Raw genomic sequence first — 17,750 nt, forward strand, 5'->3', positions numbered from 1 at the left:
TGGCACAAAAAGCTTTTGAGAAACTCAATCAGGCTATGACTACTTCGCCTGTTTTGGCTATGCCGAATTTTAACAAACCTTTTGTACTAGAATGTGATTCATCCGGAAGGGGTCTTGGAGCTGTGCTAATTCAAGATAGCAAGCCAATTGCTTATTTTAGCAAAGCATTGTCAACCCATTCTCTTGGCAAGTCTACTTATGAAAAAGAAATGATGGCATTGGTGCTTGCAGTTCTTCATTGGCGACCATATTTGATGGGGAGAAAATTTGTGGTTCACACAGATCAGAAAAGTTTCAGGCACTTATTGCAACAACCAATTACAACTCTAGCTCAACAACATTGGGTGGCAAAATTGTTAGGATATGATTTTGAAATCAAGTATAAGCCCGACAATACCAATAAGGCTGCAGATGCACTCTCTTGTTGTGAGGAGGAATTTGAATGCCAACCACTATTCAGAATTGGGTAGGCATGGATCAAGTGGACAAGGAGGTGAGCCAAGATCCTGAGTTGCAAAAGTTGATAACTGAATTGCAGCAAGACCCGCGCTCTCATCCTCAATACCAACTTATTCAGAATCGACTATTTTATAAGGGTCGAATGGTAATCTCAGCTACCTCTCCTCTTATTTCTAAGTTATTATTAGAACTTCATACATCTCCTGTTGGAGGACATTCTGGAGCCTACCGTACCTATAGACGAATTGCTGCATCTCTTTACTGGAAAGGAATGATGAGAACAATTCAAGATTTTGTGGCACAGTATATTGTTTGTCAGCGACATAAGTATCAAGCCACTAGTCCAGCGGGTTTACTATAGCCTCTTGCGATCCCGAAGGCAATTTGGGAAGACATATGGATTTCATCACGGGTTTACCTCGGTCGTATGGAATTGATTGTATATTAGTGGTAGTGGATCGACTCTCAAAATATGGCCATTTTCTACCTTTAAAACATCCATTTACAGCAAAAGAAGTAGCAGCTGCTTTTACAAAGGAAACAGTTGGACTCCATGGCATGCCTCAATCAATAGTGACTGATCGGGATCCAATTTTTCTAAGTAATTTTTGGCGTGAACTATTTAAATCACAAGGAACATTTTTGAGAATGAGCACTGCCTATCATCCAGAAACAGACGGGCAAAGCGAAGTATTAAATCGATGCCTTGAGACCTATCTGAGGTGTTTCTCTTCAGAACAGCCTAAACAATGGAGTAATTGGTTAGCTTGGGCAGAATATTGGTATAATACAAGCCATCACACTGCTATAGGCATGTCACCTTTTGAAGCAGTATATGGTAGACCACCGCCAAATTTACTCAAGTTCTTGCCTGGTGAAATGAAGGTGGAAGCAGTGGCACAAACCTTGTTGGACAGGGATGAAATGTTGCATCAGCTTCAATACAATTTGGCAAGAGCTTAGCAGAGAATGGTAAAAGCTGCCAATAAACATCGAAAGGATGTTGACTTTCAGGTTGGTGAAGCAGTATTTTTTAAAGTTTCGACCACACATGTCTGTCTCTTTACAATCGAGAGTTATTCCAAAGTTAGCAGCTCGTTATTTCGGGCCTTTCCAAATACTGGAACGTGTGGGACTTGTTGCCTATAAATTGCTCTTACCGGTGGAAGCCAGAATTCATCCGGTCTTCCATGTTTCTCAACTCAAACGTGTGATAGGCAATCATCCAGTTGTTACTGAACTTCCAAAGGAAATGGTGGTAACTGCAAATATGGTAGAGCTAGAGAAAGTGTTGAACTGGCGCAGGATTATAGTTGATCAATACCCTGTCATTCAAATTCTGATTCAATGGAAAGGGAAACCTGTGGAAGAAGCAACTTGGATGAATTTAGTTGATATCTAGAACCAGTTTCCTTCATTCAACCTTGAGGACAAGGTTGGTCTTTCAGAGGGTGGCAATGATATGGATTCAAAATTGCAGGTGGGCTATAATGGACCTGGGCCACTAAGAGTATATTCTAGAAGGAAGATTAAAGGAAATGCTAAAGGAATGGCTGTTGAGCTAGACGATTCTGGAAGAAAAAAATATGTTAAAGGCTGAGCTGGAGGTTGTTACAAGAGAAGGAATGCATGTGCGAGAATGACAATATAAGGAGAGAATAATGTAAAATAAGGGGGGAGGAAAAAAAAGAGAAAAACAATTGTATTACCAGGGTATTTCGGGTTGTAGCTGGGCCAAGAGCTTCTTAAAAGTCTCTTTGGTGTTACTAGTTCTTGTTATTGTAATTGTTGAAGATAGTAGTAAGAACTCAGTGGTTGTATTGCTGATTGAATCCTTAAATTAGTAATACAAATTCAATTCCTTCTTTATCCATTTTCTGTTTTTAAATTCCTAACTCTATCACAGACTTTCCGCAGCTAGTTGGAAGTCATGCATGAAAGATTCATGAAGTCCAACTCCAATGGTTGTAAAAAATGGGATTCCTCACACAAAAGGAAAGTATTGTTTCGATTTTTCCTTTTGGTGACACTAGCATTGTGTTTTCTTGCAGAGGATGGCATTTACTTAGCTTACGCTGATTTTCATCCTTACTTGCTTGGAGATTCATCTTTTATAAAGGAAATAAATCAGTGGTTTTCTAAGCAACTGGACACGGTATGTAGGTGCAGAACTTTCATTCTCTAAGATCTTTGAAGCCATTTTTATCTCCATATTGGTTCTGGTAAAAGCTGAAGTTGTCAAAATTTGGATAAGAAAGATATCCTGAACAAGGGTATAGAAAGTGTTTCTATCGAGTGTTTCTCTTTTCTAAACAATTTCAAATAGTAGCATTGTGCTGATGTTACTTCTGTAGTCTGCAGATATGGTATCTTTCAGAACATAAGAGGAATAAAGCTGTGTTATTTTACATTTCTTCTTTTCTGCTTGGTTGTTGTTTCCTTACAGTATTAATACAGATTATATTCTGATATAGACAATTTTATATGCTATCATATCAACTTTACTTAGCCATAATCTCAATTTTGTGGAGTCAGCTGCATGGATCCTTTTTCTTCATTCTCTATTTACGATCATATTTACAACTTCATAGATTATTGTATATTAATCAATGTCATCCTTGTTTATCTCTCATCTTCTTTGCTCAATAATTGAAATGTGCTTATTCTTCCAAATTGGTGTATTGTATCATTCTTCAGTTGGATGTAACCATACTATCCCAAACACCATTGATGAGTAGCAAATGATTAATTTAAGGATGTGACGATTTTATGGTGGTTGTCATCTTTTGCAACTTTCCTCTATTTGGGCTTGGAACTGGTGATGCTTGATTTAGCTGGGGTTAAAATCTTTCATTGGTGGAGTTATGTTGTGTACTTAGCTCAATAATAATATGTTCTAGCTGCTAGGTTTTCTACTATCTCCATTGTTCAATATTTTCCATACCCTGATAATTCTGACTAAAAATTATAAATGGTTAATTAAGACAGATGGATATGTCTTAGATATCATTGTGGTGATGGTCTTAACATGTTACTATAATCAGGGTCCTTTCCGACTTGTTGCTGAGGAGGGAAAATCAAAATGTCCGTGGGTGAGTCTTGATGACATCTCAAATGTTTTAGTTAGAGGTATTCTTCCCTTGTGCTTCTACATGTTAAGTTTAAGTTGTTTCTTTCTCTTATTCTTGCTGCCTTGCTGTATGATTTATTTCCAATATGAATATATTGAAATTTAAGTGCATGAACATTGAGACACATGAACATCAGATATTTAGATACTCTTGTGCTATTAAATAGAATCACATGCAACATAGCGAATCTAGTGAGATTCTGCCATCAATGTGGTATTGTATTGACGGTTTATGTTGATGCTCATGTGCAGTTAAATATCCTTGATTTGAACTGGCATGAGCTTCAGAGATGTCAAGTTATTTATTATGGTATGTACCTAATTACTTGTTTTTCAATGCAACAGATTTAGAAAAATCTCATCACCAACGTGTATCTGAGTTGCAACGGCTTCGATCCATGTATGTATATTTTCATAATTTTTAAAAATTAATTTTTCCTCAAAAAATCTCATCGTACTTTTTTTTTTTTTTTTTGTTCCTATAATCTCTGAAATTATGTTGGTTTTCTTGATCATAGGAACTGCACTACCATTTAACAGGTTGTTATGAATGGTACAAGTTTTCATTTCATGCAGTAACGTTTTTCAATTTTAGCCAAAAAAAAAAAATACAAATTTTTGGTGGTGTAAATCATTCTTGTGGAAGAAACTAAAAATCAGAAATTTTAATCTTTAATGCTTAGTGCAACTTGACTTCCATAGAAAAGCTTCTTTTACAGGAAACCTATGGGTTGTACATGCGTTTAGAAGTATTTGCTATTCTATACATTTTATTTGATGATTTATTCTGCTCCTCTCTCTCTCTCTCTCTCTCTCTCTCTCTCTCTCTTTCACACACACACACACGATTAGAAGTGCTGGGTATGATTTTGGTTTTTGATTATTTGATCTTGCTGTCATGTCAGTGAGAAAATTTTGGGCCAATGTTGAAGGCCCTGCTTAGTGCATACTGGTGATATTTGGTTGCTGCTTTGTTTAATTCAAATTGTTTATAAGCTGTTAACTAAATTGACAGATTTGGAACAAGTGAAAGACAATGGGTTGAAGCTCAGGTTGAGAATGCTAAGCAGCAAGCTATACTTATCGCTCTTAAATCTCAAATAACTTCAGATGAAGCTCACATTCATCTTGATCTTCACACTCTTAGGTAAAATTTCACATTTCAGATTCTCTCTTTTCTCTTTTAGCTAATAACTTCTAATTTTAACAGCTCTGTTCAAAAGTCACTGGAAAATTTTTATCTTGAGTTTTTGTGATTTGCATGTAAATTTTAAACCTCTCCCAACCTCAAATCCCTTGTGCTAGTGTACTGGGAGTAATGTTAGACAACCTTCTTTTATAAAGTTCTTGTCACACAGGAAATGGAGCGGAATGTCCAGCGTCTGTCTTTTTGAAGTACTTGAATCACATTGTAAATCTATTCTTCTCATTTTTTTAGATGATATTGTATTAATTGAAATCATAAAATCTGAATTTATACTCTTGGATCTACTTAATGTGTCAATAAAACAAAACAAGTTGTCATATCATATGATGAAGTGTTATCAATCACTGTTGTAAAATGTCATTTAGAATCTTGCTACCCTTTTTCATGTCAATGGCTCAAATGCATAGTTATTAAAGGCACAAGGCGCATTGAGGTGCAAAGGGGTCTTGGGGTCTAGACGCACACGTGAATGAGGTGAGGTTCAAAAAATAAAATTTAATAAAAAATTAAAATCAAAATCAAACAGTCATAGATATAGAACTTTTTAACCAAACTTATCAAAATAACCAATAAACAAAGCATTAATAAGCGTAGAAAAATATATAAAATGAATATAAAATTCACCATTTATAATATTTTTTTTCTTTAAGAGAACATTATAAGAATTTGTTGGAAAATAAAATAAACTCAAATTTTGGACATTCAAAAACAAACTCTAGATCTTTAATATTCTCAAACAAATTCAAATAACATTATTAGTGTTGTTAACAAAAGGGGAGGGGGAATCAATTTTAGATAACCTAGAAATAAAGGACCTAAATAACATGTTAATGTTTCATTTTTTAGAAATATAGGGCAAACAATCAAGAAATAGATGACCTAAATAGTGTGTCTTTTTTGAAAAAAAAAAAGCAATATCGTAAAAATCATGAAGCGAAGGACCCATATAGCATTTTTAGTGATGTTAAAAACAAAAGAGGACAATTTCAAATAAAGCTGAAATAGAGGAGTCCAAGCAGTGAAGATGAGAGAGATAATGAGAAGATTGAAAACAAGGTATTAGGAGAGGGATTAAAGGAGCATGAGTGTTGAAAATGAAAATATGTGCAGTTTGTGATTTTGGGTGAGGTGGTTTGATGAGATGTTGACAACTTTTTATCACTAATAACCCTAATCTCGATGACTTCCTATTGTGTCAACGCCATATTCTAGTAGATTAGCAAATTCCCAGTCTAGTTGTAGGTGGAAATAAATTAGACACGCCAATCTACAGCCTTGCACCTAGAACAAGGCGTACACCTGTTAAAAGTTGCTTGCCTTTCTCCTGTAGAGGTGTTAGAGTTGGAGCCTTGTGAACCTTGAGTGTAAGGCACGCCTTTAATGACACTGCTCAAATGCTTCCATGATATTTGAAAGACAAATGATTATCACTAGTTAATTTGTTGTCTACTGAAATTTTTTTTTTACTCGTTATTTGGAGTTTTCATAAATTAAGAAATGAGTTTGGACTTAGGGCTATGCAATCGATCGGTTCGGTTCCAAACCGAACTAACCAAATAATCAAAAAAGAAAATTATACCAACCGAACCGAAGTAAATAGAAAAACCAAATTAAACAAAAAAAAATTGGTTCAGCCCATCAGTTTTGGGCATTTTCTCCAAATTCTATATTGCAATTCATAAATGCAAAAATTTCTCAAGTTGTCAATTGCCAATGAAATGAACAATCTTAGGAAATCAAAAGGAGAAGCAAATCAAATATAATGCATAATCTACACAGAGAATCACAAAAAAATAGAATCAAAACTAAGAAATTAAAAGAAGAGAGAATAATTAACTCAAATTATAATTCCACCTCATTTTTTTTTTCATTTTCCTACATTTTCTCTAGAACCAAAGAGAAAACTATGCAAAAATTCCATAACCCAGAGCCAAACAAAAAATTAATTTATGAACATCTTGACAAGGCAGTGGCAACTTGTTGGAGGTAGACCATCTTTGAGCTTCTCTCCACATAAAATAACCCAAGAGAAGAAAGGAAGGACGTGAACCAAGGAGAAGAAAATGGCGTGAACCAAGCAATTATTTTCCTGTGGCAAAGGCAAAAAACGGTGCCGTTCTGGACCAGAGAAGGGTGAGCTTGAGAGAGGGGCATAGATTAGGGCAGAGCTATAGTAGGTGAGAGAGGGAGAGATCAAAGGTGAGTTTGCTGTATATGTATGTCTAGGGCTCTTGTCCTTTTGAAAACATATGGGCCTAAAAACTTTCGGTTCGGTTAGTTTGTATTTTGACGTAGTTAGCCAAATCAAACTAAAAAATGAAATTTTTGAAAAAAAATAATAGAAACTAAACAGAAAAAACAAAATATGAACTGAAAATTGAATTAAATCAGTTCGGTCTGGTTTTTTAGTTATAACAGAAATGTGCTTTCCATTATTTGGACTTGGTGAAATTTTTGTGCCAATGCCATTCAGGTCATGGAAATGCTTTTAGTATGTCAAATCATTAGAGTTGGTTTCTGTTTATATTCCAGCTTCATAGTTAAAAAAATCTTGGCATTCAATTTTAGATCTATTTGATTCTACTTTAAACTAGTAAAGAAGACTTCACCATACCATCTCCCAACTTCTATGGGTTCTCTGTTGCACTTATAAAAGAATTTCCAGTTTTCAACCCTCCTTAATAGAAAATAACTATTTAATTGAATAAGAGTGAAATAAGAGCATCCATGCAGAACATTCCCTAATTCTATTTTGAATGATGGTAGCATGTTTAACCCAAAGGATAATAACAGCATCCTTGATGCTCTTGAAAAAATTTACCTTGATTTTGTCATGTTTTTGTTAAGCTGGAACCTCATGCTAGCTGGTCATTTCTTATAAGTTTAACATTTCCCATTTGTTGTTGCATTTCGTTCCTTTTTTCAGAAAGTGCTTTAGCATGTTATTCATTTTGGTTGTTACATATTTTACAATTTTATTTTATTATTGTAAATGACCAGGAGAAAACATTCTGAACTTGAGGGAGAACTTTCAAATCTTCATCAAAAAGAAGAGAAGTTATTATCTGAGGTTTGTACTTGTATCAATTTCCTAGGTGTCTCCTGTTTCCAATTGTTCCACAATTACATCCTAAAATTTCTCTAAAACAGTTATGGATCTGACCAATACAAAATCATTTTGCTCTCAATCTTCTTCACAATCTTGATTATTTATTACATAATTGTCCAAATTGTAAGATTGACACAAGTATTGGCCATCTTTTCAAGTCTCACATTGATAATGATCGGGGCATTAGCGCAGGGCTTTACTTGAAACTCTTATATACATTGGTTATCTTTGTGATTAATTAGACAAGTTAATGTTCTAATTGTTGTGGAGGAAATTAAACCATAGTTCCTTACTGTTGAGATACTTGCCTGAATTTTTGAGATACTTGCCCTAATTAGATGATGTGGTTATGTACCATAATTAGGCCTGTAAATATGCCCATAATCTGTATTCTTCCTTTTTAGTACACTTGTAAACAATATAAATTCCAAATAGCTTGAGGGAATAATAAACCTCTTCAATTCTCTTATCTCCTGCTCCTATTCCTTCTTTTGTTTCACTTACTGATAGATGGTTAGTTTGAATCCGCGGTCTATATGATAGCAATGTTTATATCATAAGGATCCATATCATGAGAGATGACTGAGTTTTAGGTTGGCTGTCAAACTATTGCAATTCTCTTCCTTTTTCCAGGCTTGTGATTGGCTATGTGTTGCTAAGCTCGCATAGGCAGAGTTAAATCCTTGGTCTATCAACGCAAAATTATTAACTTAAATTCTTGGTATTAGATTGTAGGGCAGGGGGGGGGGGGTGTGAGGCGAAATATCATCCATTGAAATTATATAAAATGCACCAGGTAATGCCCAGGAGAGATAGTGGAGTCACAATGGTCTCACTTAAGTACCACCTCCTTAGACAACATTTCCTAGACATGCACTTCATACAATCATAATAGAATCAAACCACTGGTAAGTACCGTCTTCCCATAACACTACCACGATACTAAGGATTTATGCCACGAAGGCATAGATAGACAGGAGTCGCCACCCGAGTAATAACCGGGACATATTCAGTGTTTCTTCCGAGGGTCATGGATGGCAACTTACTCCTTGCAGAGTTTTCACAACCGTCATTAACATAGCCCAATGTCTAGGTTCGGGATAGTGGGTACATAAGGGGAAGGTGTTAGGCACCCCTTACGGCTGGTCTAACCTCGTTGATTCGAGTGCCAGTCCTCTATTAATGTTTCTAGAAGTCTTGTTTATTATTCCTTTATTAAACTTTATCATAAAAAAATGCAATTCTAATCCTACACACGCAAGTAATTCACAAAAGGGTTGTTGTTTACACATAATTTTCATGCACAAGTAATTCCTATCTATGGGGTTGCTAATTATTTAAATGATATTTACCAGATGACTAAAATTAATTTATTATTGAGAATTTAATGTACAAACAAATTCAATTTCAAATAACTCTACGTTTCTATTTAACCTAATTAATTAATTTTCACCAAGTTACCCTAAGGATAATTGAACTAAGTTAATTATGTATATGTGTAATTTATTCTAATATCACATAAGGCCCAAACAATCACAACCTAATGAAGATTTCTATAATGCAAATTTATTTTACAATTACCAAGTGTTAAATTAAATTTATTTTACATGCCAATGTTAGTTTAATTTACAAACAAGATTAATTTTAATTTATAAAATATTTATTTAAATTAATTACATGCAAAAGTCAGTTAAATTGAAAACACAGTTAATTTTAATTTACCAAATAAAAGTTCTATTATTACTACAATTTCATGCCAATGGTTATTCGAGAAGTCTAGAGCTACTTACCTGTTGTTAAATGCAGTTGCCATTGGGGCAAGCTACCCTTAAAAAAGGGTCTTCTCTTCTAGTATGGCAATAATATCCCTGGCTTACTCTTGTTTAGCTCCATATAAGCTCCACGCAAATGCACTTTTTGGTACTTACCTTAGGGCTACTTACCAATTTTGTTTGTAATAAAAAATAAAGAAACTAAAGAAAATAAAAGAAATAAAGAAAATATTAATAACAATTTACATTGGGTTCTAACTCTAGTCTCCTAAAGGGTTAAGATTCCTAATTAGTTACAACTATCTAATGATCTAAGTCTTCTAACATGATCCAAACACTTCATAACACTTCTTAAATTAAAAGAACATAGAAAAATAGATCAAATATCAATTAAAACCTAATAAAATACAAGAACATGCATAAATGTACAATTGCTAAATTCTGGCAGATTAATAGTAGCAAGAAATCCGATTTTTTAAAAATAGTTAGACATGCCTAAAAATCATAAAAAAATTACAGAAGACAGCCTACATATCGTACAAGATCATAAAATTTATAAATCAAACAAAACCCTAGCCGAATGGTCTACATAAATCGTAACTTTTCTAAGTGACAGAATCGCACTATTTTTTTGTAAAATTCATAACTCATTAATCACAACAGATATGAATGCAAAACCAATTGGAAAAGATTCATAAGATTCTGAAGTTAATTTTAGACATTAGATTTACACAAAAATATTAAGGAACAAGGGAGATATGGGCTCCACAAGTCGGATATCCTGCAAATCAGATTTTACAGGAATCCTAACTTCAAACAGCCATAACTTACAAAATATTAAAACTTTTTTAGTGATTCTTGAGCCTAAAATTAATGGAATTTCGTGTAGAATATGAATATAATTTTTACAAATTTTTTTCAGATTCAGAAAATAAAGAAAAATAATAAAAATACGAGAGACAGAAACCAAACATGTGCAGAGTTGTGTATCCCCTCAAATTAAACATGATTACATGATCTATATGAACATATAAAATAAATTAAAGACAAAAAGTATAGAATTAAAATATTGTGTGGCATAGATCTTGAAAAGAAAATAATAAAAACTGACCTTCCAGAAATCTTATATGAAAATCTTCTTGAAGAAAAAAAAATAAGGAAGAACTCAAAGAGTCTTGAATATCTCTAAATTTCTTATAGCTCTGAATTTTCTCTTCCTGTTTCCTCCCCCCCTTTCTTCCCTTCTCTAGTAGGGTATTTATAGTGTTTTGTTAGAGAGGTGTGATAGGGGTTGGAGTCTTAGAGTGATAAAGTTTAGATGACTTAAACAACTAAGATTGCAGAATTCAAATAAGACTGGGATATGGGTAAGGTGTTTCAAACAATAGGAAGACAGGAAAAAATAGAAAGCACCAATAGGGAGTGAGAAAGAGTTGTGGTAGGGTTTGGAGTCCTAGTGTGATAAAATTCAGATAACTTAAATGACTAGGATTGATGAATTTGAATGAGACTGGAATATGGGTGAGGTGTTCCAACCAATAGAAAGAGAGGGAAAGGGGGTGACACCAATAGAGAGTGAGGAAGAGAGTGGGGCCAAGGAGGAGAGAGATATTTTATTATTTTAATTTTTAGAAAATAACTAAATGGGTCCCATTTAAAATTCCTAACTAGGCTTTCCTAGGCCCATGGAGCCCAATCAAACTTAATTAGATCCATTTAAGAACTACCCATATTAAATTTAAATAAAATAAAATTTTATTTAAATTTAATTAAATTAATTTCCCCAAAACTTTATTATTATTTTTATTTTTTTCAAGATCATGCCACGGAATTAATAATTCAGCTCCATGCCTCCAATTACATCTTACAGTCATATAATTTTTCATCATCGGGTTTCCCACGGCCTCAGTGCACATACTCATCACAAAATAAGGGTCTACATAGATATAATTCCCTACAAAAATATCAATGGGGTGTAAACTTATGATTGTTATCTGCACATAGTAACTACTAACTGGTACCTATTTGATAAACTACAAACAATAAGATACCCTAGATACAACATAACCGATGCCTTAAAGAGCCCAATGGGAGTGGGTGGAGCTGAACGTAATTCTTGTGGCGTGGATTAAAGAATCATGGCAAATGTCCACTCAAACAAAGGTCTAAAATTGAGGCACGTGCAACAGGTGGTTGTGGGGATTAGAAAGAATGCACAAGAAGAACAAGCAGGATGGTTGTGGGTGTTGATAGTTTTGGAGACCAGGTTGCATTGTGAATGATGAACCATAAAGTTGGACATTTGGTGGGAGGGTGGATAACCTTTAGTTGATTGCAGCTGGATTGGCCATGTTTAAACTCACCAATAATGAGTTGAGGAGATTAGTAGTCAATCAAGAAATGATTTTTTGATGGTGGCATAATAGGTTGTTATTTGATATTGATCAATGGCTGGAAACTGTGTTGGTGTATGAAGATATGGACCAAGTGATGGTCGGTGGTCACTGGAAAAGAAGGGAGGGGCGGGGGGGGGGGGGGGGGGCGTCTTGGGGTGCCGTTGGGTGTTGGGTTGGGATGGTGAGCTGCAAGGGGAAAGAAAGAAAGAAAAGTTGGACACAACAAGAGGAGCCATTCCAATGGTTACATGTGTCTATTCTGTTGCTCAATTCACTCATTTGTATTCACTGACCATGAAATCTATGTTGTGATCTTTCCTGGATTGTTTTTAGCTCTGTATTTGTATTTATTTGCTAATGATTCAGTCTCAAACTTTCAGACCATTCCAGATCTTTGTTGGGAGCTGGCTCAACTCCAAGACACGTATATTTTGCAAGGTATTGGGTGGTAATTTTCCTGTTTTATGACTCTTCAGAAAGTAAAAATTTTGTTTTTTTTTTTTTTATTTATTTTTCTGATAGTGCTTTCTATGAAGTTATTATGGTGTAAATTTGTACACTTGTAGGTGATTATGATCTGAAAGTCCTGCGACAAGAATGTTATATTAGTAGACAGAAAGTGGTATTGTTGTCAACTTTATATGTTTGTGTATTTGCATTCTTTTCTTCTGCAAATTAATTTCTTCCTAGACTATGAATTTTGAAATTAATTAGCTCTAGCAGGCTCCCTACTGTAACCATGTCTCAACCTCTCTTTCTTTGCAGGTCCTGTGTTCTATTTTATTCCTATTCAGAAGTAATTGTTTTGTTGTATTAATGTAATAATGTTCTAGATGTGCTTTCAGTTGGTTTATGTTAACTAGAGAGATTTGACATTATGGGATAGTGCAATTGTGAATATTAGTGTATCCCATAAAACTACCAACTTCTTCTGCGCTAATATTACCACATGATGCTAAAAGTTCGTTTACTTTGAATGGATCTGGATGTATTCTACCAAGTTCACAATCTTAATTTCTTGTTGCAGTATATAAATCATCTAATCAATCAGCTAGCGAGGCATCAGTTCTTAAAAATAGCTTGTCAGTTGGAAAAAGAAGATATGCTTGGAGCATATTCATTACTTAAAGTTATCGGGTCCGAGCTTCACGGGTACCTTTCAGCAACTAAAGGCAGAGTGGTATTATACGCTTAATAATTCATTTTCTTTTTATTTCAAGTTGTATAAGAAGACTACATCTATTGTTTGCAAGACTGCCATTCTCTGGACATTTACTTGTATAACTAGACATCTTGGTAACCAATATTCAGTTCATTTTGGAATGTATTCACTGGTTACGAAATCAGGGATTGGATTAAAATTTTGTGTATGGATGCAACAGTTCTGTAGGCAGGATTAGGGATAAGACAATCATGGTAAAGGAGCATGTGTGTGTGTGTGTGTGTGTGTGTGAGAGAGAGAGAGAGAGAGAGAGAGAGAGAGAACACTCTTTAGTTGATTTTTCAAATGTGACGAGAAAATAAACTTGAATTTTCTCTTGTGGTCCATAATCATGGAGATATCTTATATTAGACTTTACATTTATTCTTTATTAACATTCTATCATCGATGTAGGGTCGTTGCCTGGCATTGACCCAAGCTGCATCTGATATACAAGAACAAGGAGCAGTGGATGATCGGGATACTCTTCTGCATGGTGTTAGAGACCTTCTAAGCATTCATTCAAGTATTCACCATAAAACATTTTTTATTCAGTCTTACACTTCATGTATTATTGAATATAACTGTCAGATTTTGCATGGTGATAAGATTCAACTTTTTCTGAAAAAAAATTTCTTAGATGCTCAAGCTGGATTGTCAACATACGTATCAGCTCCAGGCATTGTCCAGCAGATTTCTGCTCTTCATTCAGACCTGATGACGCTACAGGCAGATCTTGAAAATGCTCTTCCAGAAGACAGAAATAGATGCATTAATGAACTGTGAGTAATCATATTTTGATTGAAGCATCCAAATAGTACTCTTAAAGGAAGAATATTATCTTTATTTCCTTATTGGGCATGTATTTGTGTATTTTTTTTTTTCTTTGATTGGATTTAAACCCAAAATTTCTTCCTCACTAAAGTGCTGTTCTCATTTTACTGTTGCAATATTAGCAAATATGAATAATTTTTTGCCTAGTTCACACAAAAAATTTATGTGCCTGTATGACAAGAATAGCTGTGCTTATGCGAGGGAGGTACATGAGGAGTTTACATGTTCCGCCAATACTATCATGCTTCTTATTAGATCATTTTTCCTTTGGATAGATCTATTGTTTGTTTAATAGATTACTTATAGTTGACAATGAATACAAGGGGAATGAAAGGAGTATTGGGTTTTTACTTGCGGATATTCACCTAACACATGTAATCATAATGTGATAGAGTTAAGAACAAATAAAAAATAAATGAACAGAGCGAAACATGAAGAAATGGAGAGGAAGGCAATTTAGTATTATTTTGAAGAAGTAAAAACAACAATACAACTTAGTTCAACCAATAATGGCTCTTACAAGACAAAATTACACCAAATAATTCCCAAAAGAAATCTCAGGCCTAGCACTAAGCCGAATACAAGATTACTCAAGAAAAGCATGCCTTCCCTCTCTTATGGGTGGTTACTTATAGCTTTCAGCAGCACATGAAAAGAGCGCCAATTTGTTATCCACGTCAGTGCTTCCAGAATGCTCTTCATAAACAATGGTTACCATTTTGTTATCCAAGCCAGCACCTTCAGAATTCTCTGAAACCTCAGCTCCATTTCTTCTTATTTTTCTCCTTGTATAAACTTTGAGTTGTCTAGGCCCATTACCGGTCTCATAGCCTTGTTGATTCAGCCCTGTCATATCATTGCCATCTCCTAACCACAGCCTTGTCCTTAAGGCTAAATGTTGGAAATTGATTACAAAAATCAACCCAACCAACCCGTGTAGCATCTTCCCTCGACTTACCCTTCCAATGGACTAAAATTTGAGGAACAAGAGTGGTGGACCATTGAACCTTTTGGTGCTATAAAATGGCTTTAGGCTCTATCATAGGTTCATCCACTACCATATCACAAGGTATTTCTACAATAACATCATGATTACCTACTACCTTCTTTAATTGGGATACATGAAAAACTGGGTGAATTTGAGCTTCAACTGGAAGTTATAATTTATATGCCACTGGTGCAACCTTTCCAATTATTTTGAAAGGTCCATAATATCTTGCTGCTAGTTTTGGCACCACTTTGGAATAAATTGAAAGTTGCCTAGGGGGCCTGAACTCGAGAAAGATAGAGTCACCAACTTGAAATTGTACATCCTTTCAATGAATATTAGCAGCCTTTACCATTTGCTGCTGTGCTTTCTGGAGATTATCAACATTTCATCTTGGTCTAATAATTCTTGACCCACTGCCTCTACTTTTGTTTTTCCTAGCATAAACTTAGAAATAGTGGGAGGAGAATGACCATAAACTATCTCACATGGTGTCATTCTCGTGGCGGTATGAAAATTGGTATTAAACCAGTATTCAGCCCAGTGCAACCATTTACTCCAATGCTTCGGTTGTTCGGAACTGAAACAAGCAAATAGGTCTCCAAGCACCGATTCAAAACCTCTGTTTGCCTATTTGTTTCTGGATGATAGGCAGTACTCATTCACAAAATCGTTCCTTGCAACCGAAAGAGTTCTTGCCAGAAATGACTAAGAAAAAGTGAATTGTGATCACTTATAGTGGAATCTAGCATGCCGTGTAAGTGGACCATCTCTTTGATAAACAATTCTGCTACCATTTTTGCAATAAAAGGATGTTTGAGGCCAAGAAAATGCCCATATTTTGAAAGCCTATTGTTAACAACCAAAACACAATCAATTCCATATGACTTGAGTAAACCCGTGATAAAATCCATTGAGATATCAGCTCAAACTTTGGTAGGAATAGGAAGAGGCTAAAGCAAACCCGCTGAACTAGTGGTCAAATATTTATTCTTCTGACAGATTAAACATTCTGCTACAAATTGTTTCACATTTTTCATCATTCCCTTCCAGTAGGGATTTGCAGCCAGCCTTCTATAAGTATGATAAGCACCCAAATGTCCTTCCGTTGGCGTCGAATGAAACTTAGATAATAACAAAGGAATAAAAGAAGAATTAGCTGGTAGCACTAACCGACCATGATAAAATAGATGCCCATGAATTAGTTGATAATGAGAATGTGAATGAGGATCTTGCTCTAATTACGCAATGAATTTTGCAAGTTCTGGATCCTGCCGCACCTCCAAATCCAATTTACTATGATCAATCCAATAGGGCATAGAAAGAATAAAACATTCCCAATCCTCATCACATCTAGATAATGCATCTGCTGCTCTATTGGTATTTCCTGGTTTGTAAACAATAGCAAAATTGTGTTGAGCAGGGTTCATTATTGGTTGTTTAAGCAGGTGCCTAAGACTTTTCTGATCTGTATTCACTAGAAAACGGCGTCCCACCAAGTAAGGTCGCCAGTGATGAATGGCAAGTACCAATGCGATCATCTCTTTCTCATATGTTGATTTGGCCAAGGAATGGTGAGATAGCACCTTGCTAAAGTAAGCTATTGGACATTTTTCTTGCATAAGAATAGCTCCTAATCCTCTTCTTGATGCATCGCATTCCAATATAAATTGCTTTTGGAAGTTCGGCATGGCCAATACTGGAGAGGATGTAATTGCATATTGGAGAGCTTCAAAGGCCAACTGTGCTTCCGCTGACCCAGCAAATGAGGAGGTATTATCCTTTTTTAGCAACTGTGCAAGTGGATGGGCTATCTTCCCATAGTCTTTAACGGATCGCCGGTAGTACTCTGTGAGGTCAAAAATCCATGCACATCTTTGATTGATTTGGGTTTAGCCGCCTCAATACATTGGACACTTTGCTTGGGTCCATTGAAACTCGATCAACAGAAATTACATGGCCCAGGTACTCCATGTGCAAACGACCCATAGAGCTTTGTTTAGCGTTGGCTACAAACGGATGAGTATGTAAGAGAGGGAAAACCCGGCGAAGATGATGAAGATGATCTTCTCATGAGCGACTGTATATTAATATCTCGCAAAAAAAAACCAACACAAACCGTCGAAGATATGGATGAAAGAGCTCATTCATAGTTGATTGGAATGTCGCTAGTGCATTTAAGGCCAAATGACATTACTAGGAATTTATAATGCCCTGAATGAGTACAAAATGCCGGCTTCAAAACATCTTCTGATTTTACTCTAATTTGGTGATAGCCCGATCATAAATCAATCGTAGAAAAGAATTTGGATCCATGTAGCTCATGTAACATCTCTTGGATAACTGGTATAGGGTATTTGTCAGGTATGGTCACCCTATTAAGAGCTCTGTAATCTATGCTGAAACGCCAACTTTCATCTTTCTTTTTTACCAATAATACAGGACTTAAGAATGGACTACAACTTGGCTCTATAATTCTAGCTTGCAACATTTCAGCAACCATTCTTTCAATCTCATCCTTTTGCCAATGGCTATATCGGTAGAGCCTGACACTCGCCGAAGCAGTTGCAGGTTGGAGAGGAATGGAATGGTCTATTGGACGACAAGGCGGTAGTGTGGTAGGTTCTGTAAAGATTGAATCATATTCCTTCAAT

The 17,750-nt window shown here is 35.3% G+C and overlaps 1 protein-coding gene across 2 annotated transcripts in view; it reads left to right on the plus strand.

Moving 5' to 3' along the window:
- The window catches only part of LOC110662278 (AUGMIN subunit 3), a 29,429-nt gene that overhangs the window by 6,279 nt on the left and 5,400 nt on the right, over positions 1-17,750 (plus strand). For both annotated transcript variants that reach the window (XM_058149931.1, XM_058149932.1), the window contains exons 6-15: positions 2,511-2,614; positions 3,504-3,588; positions 3,935-3,989; positions 4,605-4,736; positions 7,797-7,866; positions 12,454-12,511; positions 12,640-12,695; positions 13,101-13,253; positions 13,689-13,800; positions 13,915-14,056. In XM_058149931.1, coding sequence (XP_058005914.1) covers positions 2,511-2,614; positions 3,504-3,588; positions 3,935-3,989; positions 4,605-4,736; positions 7,797-7,866; positions 12,454-12,511; positions 12,640-12,695; positions 13,101-13,253; positions 13,689-13,800; positions 13,915-14,056 — 967 coding nt within the window. The remainder of the gene's footprint in view (positions 1-2,510; positions 2,615-3,503; positions 3,589-3,934; positions 3,990-4,604; positions 4,737-7,796; positions 7,867-12,453; positions 12,512-12,639; positions 12,696-13,100; positions 13,254-13,688; positions 13,801-13,914; positions 14,057-17,750) is intronic.

Source organism: Hevea brasiliensis, chromosome 7 (assembly GCF_030052815.1).
Source record: "Hevea brasiliensis isolate MT/VB/25A 57/8 chromosome 7, ASM3005281v1, whole genome shotgun sequence".
Classification (NCBI taxonomy): Eukaryota; Viridiplantae; Streptophyta; class Magnoliopsida; order Malpighiales; family Euphorbiaceae; genus Hevea; species Hevea brasiliensis.